We start from the raw sequence: 17127 nt of genomic DNA, 5'->3' as shown, positions 1-17127 counted from the left end.
CCACCAGGTTCTGCTGCTCCTCTTCTAGGTTCTAGCTCCGCGCCTTCCCTCCTCTTCACTAAGGGCAGCAGGATGTGCCCCGCGCAAAGGGACAACTGCGGGAAAGTTATTCCCTGAACCAAGAGGCACTGCTCCTTTGTCACTTGCTGGCAGACTGCCAACTTTTTCTGCCCCCACCCGAGGCCCGCACAAACCGTGAGCGGCTCGCCCTGTAGCGCCTGCAGGATGAAGTTGCTGACCACCCGGCCGTCGTTCATGTGCATGCGTGGCCCAAAGGTGTTGAAGATCCTGGCCACCCGCACTTCCACGCCTTCCTGGAACAGCAGAAGAGGACGTGAGATGCAGTTCACTTCGTGCTTCTGGAGCCCAGCCCGTAAAGGAAGTCTGAAAATGTCTGGCTTTTTGCTCCCAGATGAGAGTGGTTTTCTGGTTCGGTCTACAATATGCATTCGTTAACAAATATGAGGACTACACACAGTTATACCAAACTCAAACGTGTCCCCGATCCCACTATCAGGCCACTGGCATCAACCCTCTGCCAGAAAACCTGTGAGGTAGCTGAACAGTACATGGGGAAAACATGTTTGGAGAAAAAATTTTTCCCAGCAAATAAATATCTATTTCCCAAATAGGACCATGCCATGCATAGTCCTTTATAATCTTCATCACACAGTATTTCCAGAAGGTTTACTAGTCAATAGTGATTTAAATGTCAATGAATGTTTAATAGCTGATTTGAAGAAAAACAAGCAAATACTTTATCCTGGAAAAGAAGGGACATACGGGTATTCTTTTGAAGAGCCATGCTGTCTTACACTCCCAATCTGGTCCACTGGAAAACTTGTTTTAGTGAAAACCTAAAGACAATCTGGCACCCCCCGTAGGTTGGTATCTAAAAGACCTGGAAAGATACATGCCAATATTATTTAGAATGGCTGTCTCTACATGGTCGGATTACAGGTGCTCACTTTCCTCTACGTGTTTTTTAAATCTTTCTATTTTTGTTCCAATAAATATGTATTACTTCTTTTTTATAGTAAGAGAAATTTTTTTAATTTTATTTTTTATTTTTTAAAACGTACATCCAAATTAGTTACCATATAGTGAACCAATGATTTCATGAGTAGATTCCTTAGTGCCCCTTACCCATTTAGCCCATCCCCCTCCCACAACCCTTCTCATAACCCTCAGTTTGTTCTCCATATTTATGAGTCTCTTCTGTTTTGTTCCCCTCCCTGTATTTATTATTATTTTTGTTTCCCTTCCCTTACGTTCAACTGTTTTGTCTCTTAAAGTCCTCATATGAGCGAAGTCATATGATTTTTGTCTTTCTCTGATTAATTTCACTTAGCATAATACCCTCCAGTTCCATCCACGTAATTGCAAATGGCAAGATTTCATTCTTTTTGATTGCCGAGTAATACTCCATTGTCTATAACATACCACATTTTTTAAACCATTCATCCATCAACGGACATTTGGGCTCTTTCCATACTTTGGCTATTGTTGATAGTGCTGCTATAATCATGGGAAATATGTAGTACTTTTGTAATCAAGAAAAGTATATTTTCAAATCTATAATCAGGAAAGTTTTTTTTTTAATGTTTTTATTGACTTTTGAGAGAGAGAGAAAGAGAGAGAGACAGAGAGAGAGAGAGAGAGCAAGCGCATGAATGGGGGAGGGGCACAGAGAGAGGGAGACACAGAATCTGAAGCAGGCTCCAGGCTCTGAGCTGTCAGCACAGAGTCTGATGCAGGGCTTGAACTCACAAGCGGTGAGATCATTACCTGAGCCGAAGTCGGATGCTTAACCAACTGAGCCACCCGGGTGCCCCTAGGAAAGTACATTTTTAAACCCCAAAAGGCTTCTCTAAACTATCTCACGCAATTCTTAATTTCACAGGCTACTTTTTCATGAATCAAAAAGTTAAATGTTTTGGGGCACCTGAGGGGCTCAGTTGTTTAAGTGTCTGACTCGATTTCTGCTCAGGTTATGCTCTCATGGTCAGTAGATCGAGCCCCATATCAGGCTCTGCGCTGGATGTACAGCCTGCTTGAGATTTTCCCTCTGGCCCTCCCCTGTGCATGTGCTCATGTGTGCTCTCGCTCTCTCTCAAAAAAAAGTTAAATGTTTGCATTACACCCTGAATTAGTGAACTTCCACAGCATCTGTGTCTCTAATTTGTTTCACCCATTAGACTACAGACACGTATTTTCCAGGCGTCTGACGACAGGCAGGATGGCAGCGTGAGGCCCAGGGGCTCATGTGCCCTCCAACTCCACTTGTTCTCACTGAGCTGCACTATATACTTTGCAGAGAACAGTACGTACCTCACAGGGGGATCATAAAAAGGAAGCCGGTCCTGCATAACCCTTGGCACGGGCCTGGCAGCCAAAAGCAGTAGCTGCTATTGTGTTTACTTGACCAGAAAGTTCTTATCTTTTCTAATTCTACTGCCTCAGATCTGGCACAGGCTAGGAGCCAATGGACCCTCAGCTAACCAGGCTGATTATGCACAGACTTCACCACCACTGGAATGACTGAGAGGTGATGAGCTACAGTGAGCCAAGGGCCCATGAGGTCTCCCTGTGGCTGGAACCACCTGGCTGGCCACCTCTGCTCACAGCAGCCTTATCTCTGTCCCAGTCGCTAGACAAACATTAGCAATTTTATGGTCACCAAGATGTGAAATTGTTGGGAAGCATGGATCCAGCAAACAGCTCACTTCTAGAAACCAGAAGGCTACATTTTTGCTAGGGCCTCCCAGCAATACATTATAATGCTCACATGAGCTACTCAGAGTTTTAGGATTAAGGTATGAGCTCTAATTCTAGGTCCATGAATAAATCATTCTTTTCTGTACTGAACTAACCAGAGAATATTTCCAAAATGGGGTGAGGGGGAGAAAGAAGCAGAGATGTTGACCTCAGTAGAAAAGAACTCAAAAAGTAGCCACTTGCATTTAATTGTTAAGATGAGGAAAGATCAGAAGTGGATGAATATGACATTATTCTAGAAAAAGACTGGAAAAGCCTCAGCAAATTTACAAGAGCCAAACCCACGTGCCCAGCAGGGGGAAGCTCATGGGCTATGTAAGGTTTGCAACAAATCAGATGCTTTCATCCTCTGGACTTTATCCTCTGGAACAACCTTCCAGAACAAGGCCTTATAAAAGCCGCGTTCTGAAGACATGAACTGACCAGGATGTAAAGGAGCCTGTTTTTATGGTTTTCCCATTTGGGTTATAAACTTAGGTGCTACAGGACAATGCCTCTGGATAGGTGTGGTTACCAGGATAGCCACCTCACCTTTCTGAGAATTCCAGCTCTCAAACATGAAATCAATAGCTCTCAAATGAAATCAACATAAACCCAAGGCTCATGCAACATAAGACTCGCTCTCCTCTCATGCAGTGGCTCTGAAGTTTGTGTCCTCAGGACACAAAGGCCACCCCCATTCTGCACGCACAGTCTAACAGCCCTCATCCTCTGCGATCCTGCAGGGCCCTTGCATGACAGGGTGGACAGTCAACAAATACTGACACGGCTGCTTATGGTGGCAGCTTGGTGGGTGGACACGTACGCACCTTGGAGGAAGGTATAATTACTCCCCATCTCACACCTGAGGAAAGGGCCAGTGTCTGACACAAAGCCTACTTCCCTGGGTGAAACCCCAGAAGGTGCCTACAGGCTGCAATGCCTCTTTGGGGAGACCCTCCTCTGAAGGACCAATGAGCAAACGCATGCACAAACTCCTAACTCATATTCAACCTTCCGTCTGCCAGGGACAGAGTCGTGGTGACTACCGTGCTGGTGCGTGACTTTCCACCATGGCATGTTGCAGGATCTCTGCACACGCACACGCGTGCATGCACACACACACCAGGGACCCGGAAAAGGAACTGCCGAGTCTTTCAGAATGGCTGGGTTTCACTGTGTCCGTGGTTTTGTCCTGGGTGGGGATCAGGAGTCATTCACTTAGGACTTCGAGCATCAGGAAGTTTTTATCAAGCATTAGGGTGACTCCTCCAAGTTTGAGACACAGCAACACAAAACCAGTGGAAACCTAAGAGAAGACAATGCTCGGGGTGCCACCCGAGTGAGCATATGTAAGCACACGCAGGTAAAGAACACGTGGCTTGCTTCGATAACTGGGCTTTGGAAACCGTGGCCAGGCTGCAGTAATACACAACCCCAGATGGTAAGCTGGCATCAGAAGGTCTCTTCCCCTATTTCTAGGGCCCAAGAAGGGTGAAGGGTTTGGTAGGCAAGCCTGACTGATCAACCAGTGGTAACTCAAGAGATACAGTGAGGGAACAAAGACTCCTTCCTCCCCAAATATCTCCAGAGGACAGAAATGCTGCCAGCAGGGATTAAATGAGCTCTCCCTCAAACGCTCTCTTTTAAAATGCAATCATTGCTTGGCAACTACTGTCGCCAGCTACTGAACAACACAGCATGATCACAGTCACTGTCTTCGCCGATGGCAGGTGCCGGAGGACAGAACACAGAAGCCCTGCTTCGGGAGAGCAGGTGCCGACCAAGAGCTGACCATCTGCCACCCACTCCGCGGTTGTGGGCAGACTGCTCGGAAGGCAGGGATGGGGACAGAAGAAACAAGAAGTGCTCCTGGGTACGACGGGCCTGACTCTGTGATGCTTCCATAATCCTCCTGACACCGCTGGGAGAAGTGCACTCACATCCCCAAAGCAATAGGATCATGAGGCCCTGAATAGTGACCTGGGTAATTCCCATACGACCTCTCCTAAATGCATCCTGATGAGGTCTGCAGGCTGTTACAAAACACAGAGCAGTCTTGCCGTGCAGGGTTCTCCAAAGTGCTAAAAAGTTCCAATTCGCTCTCAGTGGTGGCGGAGGGAGGAGGACACACAAGGTCAGGGGCCGCTAGCTACGTGTCTGCCTGGCAATCACCCTCAACAGCCCTGCTTTGGTCTTAACAATCAGCCCAGAGTGTTCGCTGTGCAGCGCAAGGTGAAGCCAGGAGGGGTAAGTACTACTCTGCCAGTTTCCGGCTGGGACTTGTGGGGTGTGGAGGGCCAGGTGCTCAGCGAGTAAGCCACGGAGCCAGGAGACAGGACAAGGCTGGCACTAGGCAACTCCAGGCCACGAGTCTTAACCCCTACGGATGAATACTACCTTCAAATATTTGACTTAGAAGCTGCTTGCTGAATATATATTTTTCAAACTAAAACATATATACCAACTATGTAATTTTTAAAATTTTTTTTTTCAACGTTTATTTATTTTTTTGGGGGGACAGAGAGAGACAGAGCATGAACGGGGGAGGGGCAGAGAGAGAGGGAGACACAGAATCGGAAACAGGCTCCAGGCTCTGAGCCATCAGCCCAGAGCCCAACGCGGGGCTCGAACTCACGGGGTGCAAGATCGTGACCTGGCTGAAGTCGGACGCTCAACCGACTGCGCCACCCAGGCGCCCCTGTAACTTTTTAAAAGTACCCTGGGGTGCCTCAGTGGCTCAGTCGGTTAAGTGTCCGGTTTCAGCTCAGGTCATGATCTCACAGTTCACGAGTTCAAGCCCCACGTCAGACTCTGTGCTGACAGCTCAGAGCCTGGAGCCTGCTTCAGATTCTGTGTCTCCCTCTCTTTCTGCCCCTCCCCCGCTCACATTCTGTGTGTGTCTCTCTCTCAAGAATAAATAAATATTAAAAAAAATTAAAACAAAAAGGTACCCTGATGTCAGAAAATAAAACAAAACCCAAAAGGCCACTGGACTAGATGATTTCTGAGTTTTCAGTCTTTCTGCTTGGCCAATCTATGGTTTTATGAATGGTGGCTTGTTTTGCAGACCCAGTCCTGTAGGTGGGCCACAGACCCCAGAGAGTCAGACTCACGTGGGGCCGTGAGCTCAAATGCGCACCAACCACTGACCACAGCGAGTGGACAAATCCCCACATTTGAAGTCCCCAGATTCATCCAAGTGCACAAAGAACACAGACCTTAATTCTTCCCTGACAAGTTCAAAGGACAGGTTTCCCCTGGGATCCAGAAGTAGAGCGTTTCTATGAAACCCTTCATAAGCTTGGATGACATAAAACAAAGAAGCAATTACCATGAATTTATATGGGAAAATTTTTGAGCGTTCCCGGACTCCAAAAGTAACCTCTCTTCGCCTTTTCTGATACCCAAGGACACACCTTGCTAACATGAACAGAATAAACCGAGACAAAGCCCAGATGGTCCCAAACACAGGTCAAGGCTCTGGCACCTGGCGCGATGCTGAGATGCTGTGTGTGGCTTCTGGGTAAGGCGCTCGGGGAGGGTGGGGGGGGGGGTGGGGGGAGGGCTCACAGCCTCTGTAACGGCTCGCTGAAAAACCAACCCTGAATGCTACTTTTGCCTTTCACGTGTTTTTGTAAAGGTGACGATCCTGTTTGGGTTCCATCTCATTCCACCCCCTGGAAGAAGACGCACGGGAGCTTCTCCTTCTGTAAAGGATGTGTTCTGAAACGTGTACGTGCGATAGATTTTTCTGGGAAGTCAGGTTCTATTTAGAATATGTTAGCATATTTCCATACATGAAAACAAACTCAGGATTCTGAGAATCTTTTGGAAAAGGGAAAATCGTCCTTTAGATCTTTAGAAAAAGATCTCTAAAATCTTTAGACCAAGATTATTCATGCCTCTTTTCATCTTGATTATATTCTCCATCCTTATCCATTGGATTTATTCAGAGTAAGATACAACCACATACCATATGGGGTCTTCCCAATGAAGTGACAACTGACACTTCAGAGGAGATGTGTCATGTAAAAAAAAAAAAAAAAAAAAGAGTTTAAGTTATTGAAATAACTAAGTAAAAATATGCCGAAGGATGATGGTTTATCCTTCTCTCTGGTCATTCTTTTTTCATCTGTTTCCAGACAGCGTAAATTGTACACCTGACGCTTTGAATGTATCTTGCTATCTTGAAAGGCTGAATTTATAACTATAAACTGGCACAGTTCCTTGGTGGTTAACCTCACCGCTCTATCAGCAGCTGGTCATTCCAGAGCAATGCCGTGTGGACTGCCGGCCTGGGTGTCCTCACTGAGTGCGTGTGCTTCAGGGCAGCGCCGACGCCCGTGGACTCAGAGCTGCACCTCCTCTCGCCCAGCCAAGCTTCCTCACCCGCAATGCCCCACCGGGACCACCAGGAAAGGGCCAAGGAGCACGCGCTGCCGCCAGTGTGGGTCCTGACTCCACTTACAGGCGGGGGAGCTAAGAACAAGTTTTGTAGCCCACCTTCCCATCTGGAAAATGGGCCACCCACCCCTACCTCCAAGGCGTCATGAGAATGAGGGGATATTAAACAGACTACGCCCTACAGGCAGAGCCCTAACAGAGGCCAGCACACCGCAGGCCCTCACAGCCCACAGGGTCCGGCTGCTCTGCGCCACCCAGAACAGGACTGCAGGGCAGCACCCCCAGAACTGTGGGGCACTGAACTGAGCACTTAGGGTCCACACGGCTACATCCACTAAGGAAGCACAAGCAGCAGCAAAGTCAGAGTTCTGAAAATCAGTCACTTGGGAGTGAGAACCCCAAAGATGGTCTGATTTGCCCCAGACCAGGCCACACCCCAAGGGGCCAACATTGGTTCCCTCAGACCAGGCCACACCCAGAGGAGCCAACCCCATATGGACAGGAAGTGTCCGACCTACTCTTTCTGGGAGCTAATATAATAATGCCGAGTAAAAGATTTTACTTGGGTCCTAAACGTTTACATCCTTCACAGTCTTCACATGGCGGCGTTTATTTTATTTGTTTTGTCCTTATTTTTATCTCTGGATGGGACTACGGGTAACAATTTTTCTTCCTTCCTGCTCATCTGTGTTTTCTTATTTTCTATTCCTGGCCCTGCATCCTGCCAGAGCAGGAACACAAAACACTTTTCGACTGCAGGAAATGCACCAATGTTTCTCTCCTCCTCCTCAGCATGGATTCAGACTAAGGAGGGAGAGAGAAGCCGCAGGGGGCCCAGTTGTGGACCCATGGCTCTCCCTGCAAGGAAGCAGAGTTATTTGTAAGGCAAATAGTAGTGGGGTGAAGGTGGGAAGCCCATGCTGTGCCTTCTTCACAGGCCTCTCAGAACTCGGGCAAGGCCAGTGACCTCCGCCCCAGTGCACGGCCCCTGGCTGTGCTGTCCACACATCAAGAGGCGTGACCTCTACTTGTCTGCTGTGCGGCCACCAGAACCAGACATGACCCTGCCACCCAGAGGCACGGCCACTCCCTGACCTAATGGCTACCCCACAGGAGCAGGAGCAGTGCTACGGAGGAAGGCGGTGGCATCACATCTGCTTACGAGTCCCAACTCGCCACAAGGGGCATGTGCTATTTCCAGATGACAGTGACTGTAACACTCACCCCAACACGAGTCCTTGGACAGGTGTGCCAAACAATGTGATGAGTCTGGACAAGTCTACAGGCCACTAGGTGCTGTCAGCCGAGACCCCAAGCTTCTCAAAAGCACAGAGCCTTTCTTCCACAAGGCATTCTCAGACCTAGTACCAGGACACAGTTCCCACAGGTAGAGCCCCTGGTGTTCCAGTGAGAAGCACATGATTAACTTGACCATGGATGTGACTCTTCCATCCACACAACACTCGTCTGCTGGGGCCTTCGGTGTGTGAAGCACATCCTAGACATTCCACAGTAAAGGCATCATTCAAGTGAGGGACTGTCCTTCACCAGGACAGCCCCTGCAATGCAGGGACACCCTCTTGACAGGGCTCTTATCAGGGACACTTAGGCACAGACCAACTGTACACACAAGGGGCTTCTAATGGGAACATGAGTTTACAGTTTTCAGAGTAATGCTACTTGTGCCATTAACCTCCCAAGACCTCCGTGAGCAGAAACATAAATGCTGACAGATCCAGATTTATCTAGATGCTACATTCCCGATATCATGAGCCAGATGAATCGGATGCAATGGTAGTTTGTGTTTGAAATGAGTACCCTAGCTAGTGTGTGGATGTGTATCACAGTTCCTGTCATACAGTCGGTGCTCAATAAATGCTGGCTATATTATTACTATTACAATTACCATGAGCTCATACCTTGAGGAGATAGCTATTCCCTATAGACACTCCTTAGACTCACTGAATAAAAGTTCAATTAAAATGACCTATTTGCCCACCAGCTTTAACCTATCTAAAAATTCACTAAGAAACACCACAAGAATGAAAGCAAAAGAAAACAGTTGAGAAACACAAGTCTTCAAACTCTTTATACAATAAAATCGCAACACGTGCCCCTTAAGAACACAGGTTAGTTTTCTCAAGTACCAACATATCCAGACATTGTTCTCTGTACCTGGGAGGCCATCTTATGTACATTTTATTTTAATATTTATTTATTTTTGCGAGAGAGAGAGCCAGACTGAGAGCAGGGGAGGGGCAGAGAGAGAGGGAGACACAGAATCTGAAAGACTCCAGGCTCTGAGCTGTCAGCACAGAGCCCGATGTGGGGCTCAAACTCACAGACTGCGAGATCATGACCTGAGCCGAAGTCGGACACTTAACTGACTTAGCCACCCAGATGCCCTGGGAGGCAATCTTAAATTGCGGGGTCAAGGTATTCTGGACTCAAGAATGAGAAAGTTATGCCCTTTCTATAACTGATTAATGCTTCTCCTTTTTTAAAATAATTTTTTTAATGTTTATTTATTTTTGAGAGAGAGAGCATGAGCAGGGGAGGGACAGAGACGGTGGGAGACAGAAGATCTGATAGAACAGAGCCCAGTGCAGGGCTTGAACTCACAAACTGTTGAGATCATGACCTGAGCCAAAGTCTGACGCTTCTGAAGACTGAGCCACCCAGGTGTCCACTGATTAATGTTTCTTAAAATAAATAGATAATACAAGCCGATTGCCCAAAGTAGCTTAGAAAGCAATTAGTTTTGCTTCTGGCTGAGAAAAAAGACAGAATAAATAAGCGCCCACATAGGCAGAGGTTATTTTATGGGTCTTTAATGTTGGTATTTCACTAAAAATATAAGGGAAAAAACCCCTCCTGAGAACTCTCCTCTGAAAAAAAGAAAGATGTCAGGGACACTCAGTGACGGTCACATTGACAACGCCTCTCCCCTCACTGCCATCTGAGGTCGCCTGCTGCTCCCAGGGACAGGCAATCAAGTCTCTAAGTCCTAGGAGTATGGGCCACACCATCTGACTGCAGCCCACAATGATTTATGCCCATATCCCTCCCTCTACTAGAGGGCATGTCTGGGGGGACCTCAGAAAGCTGGTCCAAGCTCAGGGACAGTGACCAAGGAAAGGATGGACTAGCCTGGGTCCTTGCCTGGAGGCAGAGCTGGGGTGGGAACCGAGGCCCTCCACCTCTTGGTCAGTGGGCTCTTTTGGCTACAGCATGTGGGTGACCAGATCTGCCCCATGACACCATCCATGGGAGAAACCTCCAGTACAGCAATGAATAATTAAGAAGGCAGGAAACAGTATGAAATAAATATAAACAACAATTCCTAAGAAAGTTCAAATTAAAGCAATAATGAATTCATTTGTAGACCTATTAAATAACTCAGAAGAAAAGTAAACAACAACAAAAATAAACTTCGCTAATTTGAAGGCTTCGGGAAAAACACGGGCACTTACTAACTGCTGATGGGCAATTAGGCAATAAAGAAATGTACCATTCATAGTCATGTAACAGCATTCCAAACCAAAGAATGTATCTCCAGGAAACTGTTTTTTAAAACGGACATACACAGGAAAAGCTGCTGATAATACTATTAATTTACAGTAGTGGGAAACTAAACTCTCCCAGTAGCCACTTAAACACGGCATTTCATTCCTGTATGGCGCTTTGCATTTGATGGGACAGGTGCTCCATGTGTCTACACCCCAAGCCCCCCAGGATGCGGTTCGATACCTGCTTCATGTAGGCATAGCACATGGTCTCAGCAACGCGCTTCCCTTCATCGTAGCAGGCTCGGGGTCCTATTGGATTCACGTGGCCCCAGTAATCTTCACTCTGAGGGTGGACTTCAGGATCTGTGAGTGCAGGAAAGTGAGACCATGTGTTCATCAAGCTTGTATGCATCGTGAACAATGAATATTTACGATGCAAGAGACTGCTCTAGAAAGACCAGGGTAAACATTTACAAATGGAGAGACCCTGATCAATGCTGCACTGCCCATTCTCTAAGTTCCAGTGGGACAGGCTGGACAGTACTTTTACAGGGGAAGAAATAAAGTAAAAGACCAGGGTTCTCTCAACTGCAAGCCCCTCTCCCGTAAACTGTTCTTAACACTTAATTATACAAGCTATAATTAAATGTAATCTACGTGAAGGGATGTATGTTTCAACTTTATACTTATAAAATATGTAACTACAGCAAAGCCTGTACTTCTTAAAATAACTTCAGGAGCACCTCTGTGGAACACAAGGACTTCCCCACGTGCCAACAACCCTAGAACAAACTCGAGAGCCTCAATGAGACATTAGTACCCTGGTCTGTGTAGGTGGAAGGATGGAGCGTCCCTGAGGCAAATGACCGCTTGTTCCCTTAGCACACATTTTATATTTCCCAACTTTTGTTTTTCTGGTGTGTAAATCAATCACATTTTAAGATGTGCCAAAGGCACAGACCATTTAAAGAAACCTAGTAACAAATTCTTTTTTAACACAAGTGTATTTTGGGAATGTGGATACCTAATTTATATGGCACACTAGGAATTTTATACAGCCATAGCCAAAAAACCTGGACAGTGCACAGGAGCTCTGTGTTATAAATTCATCTCGTGCTTATCTTATAGCCAAAATCTGACTGCAGCTCATGGATACAGAGTCACGAATACACAGGTGCCCGAGTCGGCCGGCCCCCCTCGGAGACTGGTGCCCCCCACCCCTGCAGCGTGGCCGAATCCAGGGGCAGGTTCAGACCTCTCTATCCAGTGCTGTGGTTTAAAGTTCTCGTAAGAAGGGGGCATGTTTCTACTACAGGATGAGAGAAGAGGTCTATGGCAAATACCCCCTGAGAGGAGAAAACCAGCAACTTAATTTCACACAGATGTTAACAGATGATGGACATTAGGCCTTTTCTGGGAATTTCTGACAAGGGCCAGGCAAGCTAGACTCCAAAGAGACCATCATAAATTTGGCAAATGGTAAGAAAGAAGACCAGGCACACGCATGCATCTGTCCCTCAATCGGCACCCCTGGGCTGAAGTGTCCAGGGTGCCCAAGGTTCAAGACACCACTTTAAAAGTGCCCACTCTCTGTGATAAAAGTAAAGGTCTAGAGTCACAATTGATTTCCAATTAGTCTCCCCTTCTCAGCATTTTGTGAGGCTAACACACTAAGCACCCACTCCACAAAATGCCAGTTTCCTGCACTATTCAAACATCAGAGCAGACCAGTTACACCCTGATGTTACTTAAGAACCCTAAAAACTGATGACAAACTGTCATCAAATGTGCAGATAATAAATGAAGTGAGAGGAGGAAGAAGGCTGGACAGGGAAAAGATGTCACTCACTGTGCCCTTTTGGCCAATATGAGGAGTACCTTTATATTTGAGACATTTAAAAAGATTCAGCCCTTTGAGGTGCACCTGGGTGGCTCAGTTGGTTAAGTGTCCTACTCTCGATCTTGCTCAGGTCATGATCTCACGGTTCATGGAATCAAGCCCCGCGTCAGATGCTGCGCTGACAGTGTGGAGCCTCCTTGGGATTCTCTCTCTCCCCCTCTCTCTGACCCTCCCCTGCGTGCTCTCTCTCCAAATTAAAAAAAAAAAAAAAAAAAAAAAAAAATCCAGCCCTCTCAACTGTGATATATAAAGCTCATCAGAGGAAGAGAAGGGGAATCATCCAATGACTTATAAAGGGAAACTGACCCCTTGTGAAGTCTTGCTATGGAAAGAAACAGGGAGGTGGAATGCAAACCTACTCAGCTGTCTGTTCTAAAAGCAATGAGGGGAACAGGTAGGGGGTGGACGCTTTTAACTGCCAAGATTTCATTTTCACAGGGATTACAAAGAATAGAACTGCATTTAGTAGAACTCCTCTTTTTCTAGATTTTTTTTTCACTCAGTTCCCTTATTTAAAGAAAAAAAAAAAAAGCATCTCTTCCTATTTTGCCCCTTCACTTCATTTCTCTGTCCAAAACAGTAATGTGAAGTAGATAAGTTGCACGTCAGGGTCTAGCTTCTGCTGCTTCAACAATGCCATCCTCCACAACCCTGCACCCGTTGGTTTGGGGCTGAACCCGCACCCCTCATTCTGCTCCTATCCCAGGCTGGCTTAATGGGCCTGGAGGGGAGGTAAAGTTCTGCAGGTTGGCAAAACAGGCTCGTGGTTTTCTGGCATTCCCTACTTCAGGTTCTTCCAGATGTCGTTATACAACAGGTGAGGCAATCAGTACATATCTCTTTGCCAAGCAAGCAAAAGCCAACCCCTGAGCTCTCGGTGGGTCAGGCTCACAGCACCCACTGCTCATACTGAAGAATAACGTGCTCCAGCTAACCTGGCCAAAAAATCCCTACTGCATGATTTCTGGGGTCCTTTCAGAGCCGAATGGGAAACACCCCTCTGTGGCTTTGTAAATGGCGGGGCCTCCTGGGCAAGGTGACATGAAGCAGTCGTCCAAGGGTGTTCTTCGGGGGGAGGAAAAGGGGTTCGTGCCTTTTCCGAGAGCAGACCACGGGTGGCTGACAGGTGGCCTCGCTGCTGGCTCGCGCACAAGCAGGGAGAGTGGGCTGGGCCGTCTTACACACGGAATCCTGCACTCATTTTTGATTCCTTCTTCACCTGAGACAGTCCCATGGGCCCAGAGCAAGCACGACTGGGGGAGCCCCACCACTCACCTCCATACACCTCCGAGGTGGAGGCCAGGAGCAGGCGAGCGCCGACTCGTTTTGCCAGCCCTACGGAAAGCAAAGATACGATCAGAGAAGCTGACAACCTCAGGGAAACGAGGAAGTTACAGAAGCGCATGCATGTTTTTGTGGCCAGTTGATGCAGTTTTTTAGTATTAATTGTATCTGATCATCTGTGCCCTGTGCACCATCCACTCATATTGCATCTACCTTGAAGCAAACAAACAAAAAACCAAAATAGAAGAACACAAACGAAACCTCAGAGGCACAGTATTTAGTTGGACACTTGTAGGTGCAGGTGCAGGCAGGGCCAAATGGAGAATCTGTTAGTTTGGTGAGGTGTGGGTTCGGGGTTACCACCAGTAGGCAGAAGGCAAGGCCATTCGCACCTTCCCTTCCACCGTCCCTGTGACGCGGCCCACCTGCCACTTCCTCGACGTGCCCCCTGGCATTCTGACTGTGCCGGAGCCAGCCCCCGCCGGCTGGGCCCCTCCACACCGCACCCCCCCCCCCCCGCCGCCACCTCCTTCAAGGCTCGGCTGCAACAGCCCCTTCTCCAAAACGAGTCATGACATCCCTGTGTCGGGCTCTAAACGCTTTCCTGCACAGACCCCTTGCAGGCAGAATGGACTAGAACACTGTGCTCGGTGGTTGTCAGGTAGGTATGGAAAGTCTCCAGGCACTCACAAAGTCCCAATGTTCATCAGAGGCTCACGGCAGCTGTGTGCCAAAGAGGCCCATCGCCCTTCACTTAACCCAATGGCTCCCGAACGTACTCCCCCTCTGAGCCTTTGTGGACAGATGCCACCAGGTCGACAGGCCGGGGATGCCACACACCCAGTGCTGCACGCATGCCCGCCCACGGGGCAGAGGTCCAGCGAGGTGTCTGTGAAGTGCTAGGGCTGGGAGCTGGGTGTATGCACACAGCCTGCGGGCACTTCTGGAGGTAGCCAGGCGACACAGAAGGGCCCTGGCATGAGGGGCCCTGGGGTGTGGGCGTGGGAGCACCCAGGGGAGGAAAGCAGGGAGCCATGAAGACGCCCAAGAACAAGAGAGCAGGGCTGCCAAATAGGAAGGATCTGGAGATCATCTGTGCAAATGCCACAACGTGCTGGAACAAATAAATGCTAAAAAGGGACGTAGCAGCATCTGGAATTTATAGGCTAAGGCTACCAACACCACAGGTCTGTCTCTTTCACTATTTCAGACCTCGGAAGTCTGCCGAGTGATCACTATACCACATCACTGCATAGACGCAATGGTGGCAGTTTCAAAAGGAAGGACCCCAGGGTGTTGGGTGTTTTTTTTTTGTTTTGTTTTGTTTGTAATACACTTTTGAGGTAACTGTAGAGTCAAATGTGGTCATACAGAGTCAACAGAGAGAGACCCTGCATAGCCTCTACTGAATTCTCCCCAACAGTAAAAGGCTGCAAAACCAGAGTACAATGTCCCAAGCAGGACACTGACATGGATACACTCAGGACCCAGAGCATCTCCATCATCATGAGGACCCTTGGCGGGGAGCCAGGGGAGCCCCACCTGTGTTGTTCTAGTGCCCAGATGTTTATGCAGAGACTGGACAAAGGGGTCTCATCTTGAAGAAACCGAGCACGGGCCCAGAGAAGTGGGGAGCCACAGAGAGGGAAGGGCCCCACCAGGAAGAGGCCGGGGGGGTTCACTGCATCTTGTCTCAAGTGCAAAGTGATTAATGACAGCACCTCTCTCCGTCTGGAATATGAAGCCTTTGTGGCCGAGCGACTGTCCCCCACCTTCAGCTTTTGTCCCTGTCATTCCTGAAAGGAGTTTATCATTCCTTCAGGACTTCCAGGTCTAATCTCACCCATGGCCCACGAGTCCCTTCTGCCTGGAACTCTAACAGCATTTCACTGGCACCTCCCTTTGGGAACATTCCCTACCTCCTTGGTGTCACTGGTGCCTGGGCCCATATATCGCCTTCTCCAGGAAACACCAAGTTCCCTGGCAAAAGACAGGATGGTGCCTGGGCACAGTGACTGCACAATGGATGCTATCTTCTTAAACATCACGTGCTTGGTGGCTCCTCTGTTGTATCTCACTTGGGTAAGAAGGAGGCGGCTGGGGCGGCAGAGGGAGTGTGGGGAGGGGTGGGAGCAGCAGGCAACTCTACCAGTGTCTTACCTCTGAGCAGAAGGGAGACCCTGTTCTGTCTGGTGACCGGGGCAGGGGTTGTAACCAAGGGAACATAGCCCCTTCTACACTAGGAGAATGAATCATCTATTTCTTGCAGAGCTGGACCCCTCAAACTGTTTAGTCTACGAGGACTGAAAACCAGTCTCCGGCATCCCTTTCGGTCCCTTGTCTCCATCCTTCCCTCGAATTACAATTTAGTGCTGCATTTCCCAAACCCATTTATAGAAGCTGTCTTAAATGTTACCATAATTAAATCCATTTTTCACTTGACATTTTAAAAAGTGGTTCCTTTTTCCCCACTTTGCAACTAATCAAAACTCCCAGTTTTTGAAACCTGTGTCAAACTTAAGATGCCTCTGATTTCAAGCATTCATAGGTACGCATTATCCACAGCTACCAATCTACGGCGTGTTGTTTGTAACACGCACCCGTGGCCCCCTTTGGTGAATCCCGCAGTTCAGCCTAGACTTGGGCACTCAGCTTGGACAACCCCACAAGGTCGGCCGGTTTTCTGCTCCTCCCAGGAGCACTCCTGAAACCCCCGTGCGTGCAGTCCGCACCGACCTGGCCTTGGATCAGAGTCGCCAGTGCCTCTTCCAGCTCAGAGGCACACACACCATGTATCACAGGGTAAAGTGAAGGAAGGTGTCACGCAGTCACACACACAGTCACAGTGACAGGTGGTCACTCTCAGGGGATTCAACTGTGGCAGTGCAGACTGGTTACTAGGATGGTGGTGTCCCCCATGACAACTCTGATGGCTCCTAAAGTCACTCCAGGGGTGAGGGAGGGGTCTAAAGTCCAAGACGAAGCTCTAACAGAACGTCGATGGCCTATGCTTGGGATTGCCTACAACATTCCCCAAAACAGCTGCGAAATAAGAGAAGGACAACTTACCTAGCATGTTTAACGTCCCGATCGTATTGGTCTTCAGCGTCTTGATGGGGTTATACATGTAGTTTGGAGGGGAGGCCGGAGAGGCCAGGTGGTATATCTGGTCAACTAAAGAGACAAAAATGGAAGTTTGTGATTTCCATGGAAAACATTAAAAATACTCTGAATTCCCAAGAATCAGACTGTATGATACAGGCATTTCTG

The 17127-nt window shown here is 48.1% G+C and overlaps 1 protein-coding gene across 2 annotated transcripts in view; it reads right to left on the bottom strand.

The window, feature by feature from the left end:
• UXS1 (UDP-glucuronate decarboxylase 1) overlaps positions 1-17127 on the bottom strand; it is a 96755-nt gene that overhangs the window by 17167 nt on the left and 62461 nt on the right. For both annotated transcript variants that reach the window (XM_047852846.1, XM_047852847.1), the window contains exons 7-10: positions 16927-17031; positions 13849-13908; positions 10915-11036; positions 195-314 (exon numbers count right to left, since the gene is read on the bottom strand). In XM_047852846.1, coding sequence (XP_047708802.1) covers positions 195-314; positions 10915-11036; positions 13849-13908; positions 16927-17031 — 407 coding nt within the window. The remainder of the gene's footprint in view (positions 1-194; positions 315-10914; positions 11037-13848; positions 13909-16926; positions 17032-17127) is intronic.

The sequence above is a fragment of the Prionailurus viverrinus genome, chromosome A3 (genome assembly GCF_022837055.1).
Source record: "Prionailurus viverrinus isolate Anna chromosome A3, UM_Priviv_1.0, whole genome shotgun sequence".
Classification (NCBI taxonomy): Eukaryota; Metazoa; Chordata; class Mammalia; order Carnivora; family Felidae; genus Prionailurus; species Prionailurus viverrinus.
This window is presented reverse-complemented; position numbering and strand designations above follow the sequence as displayed.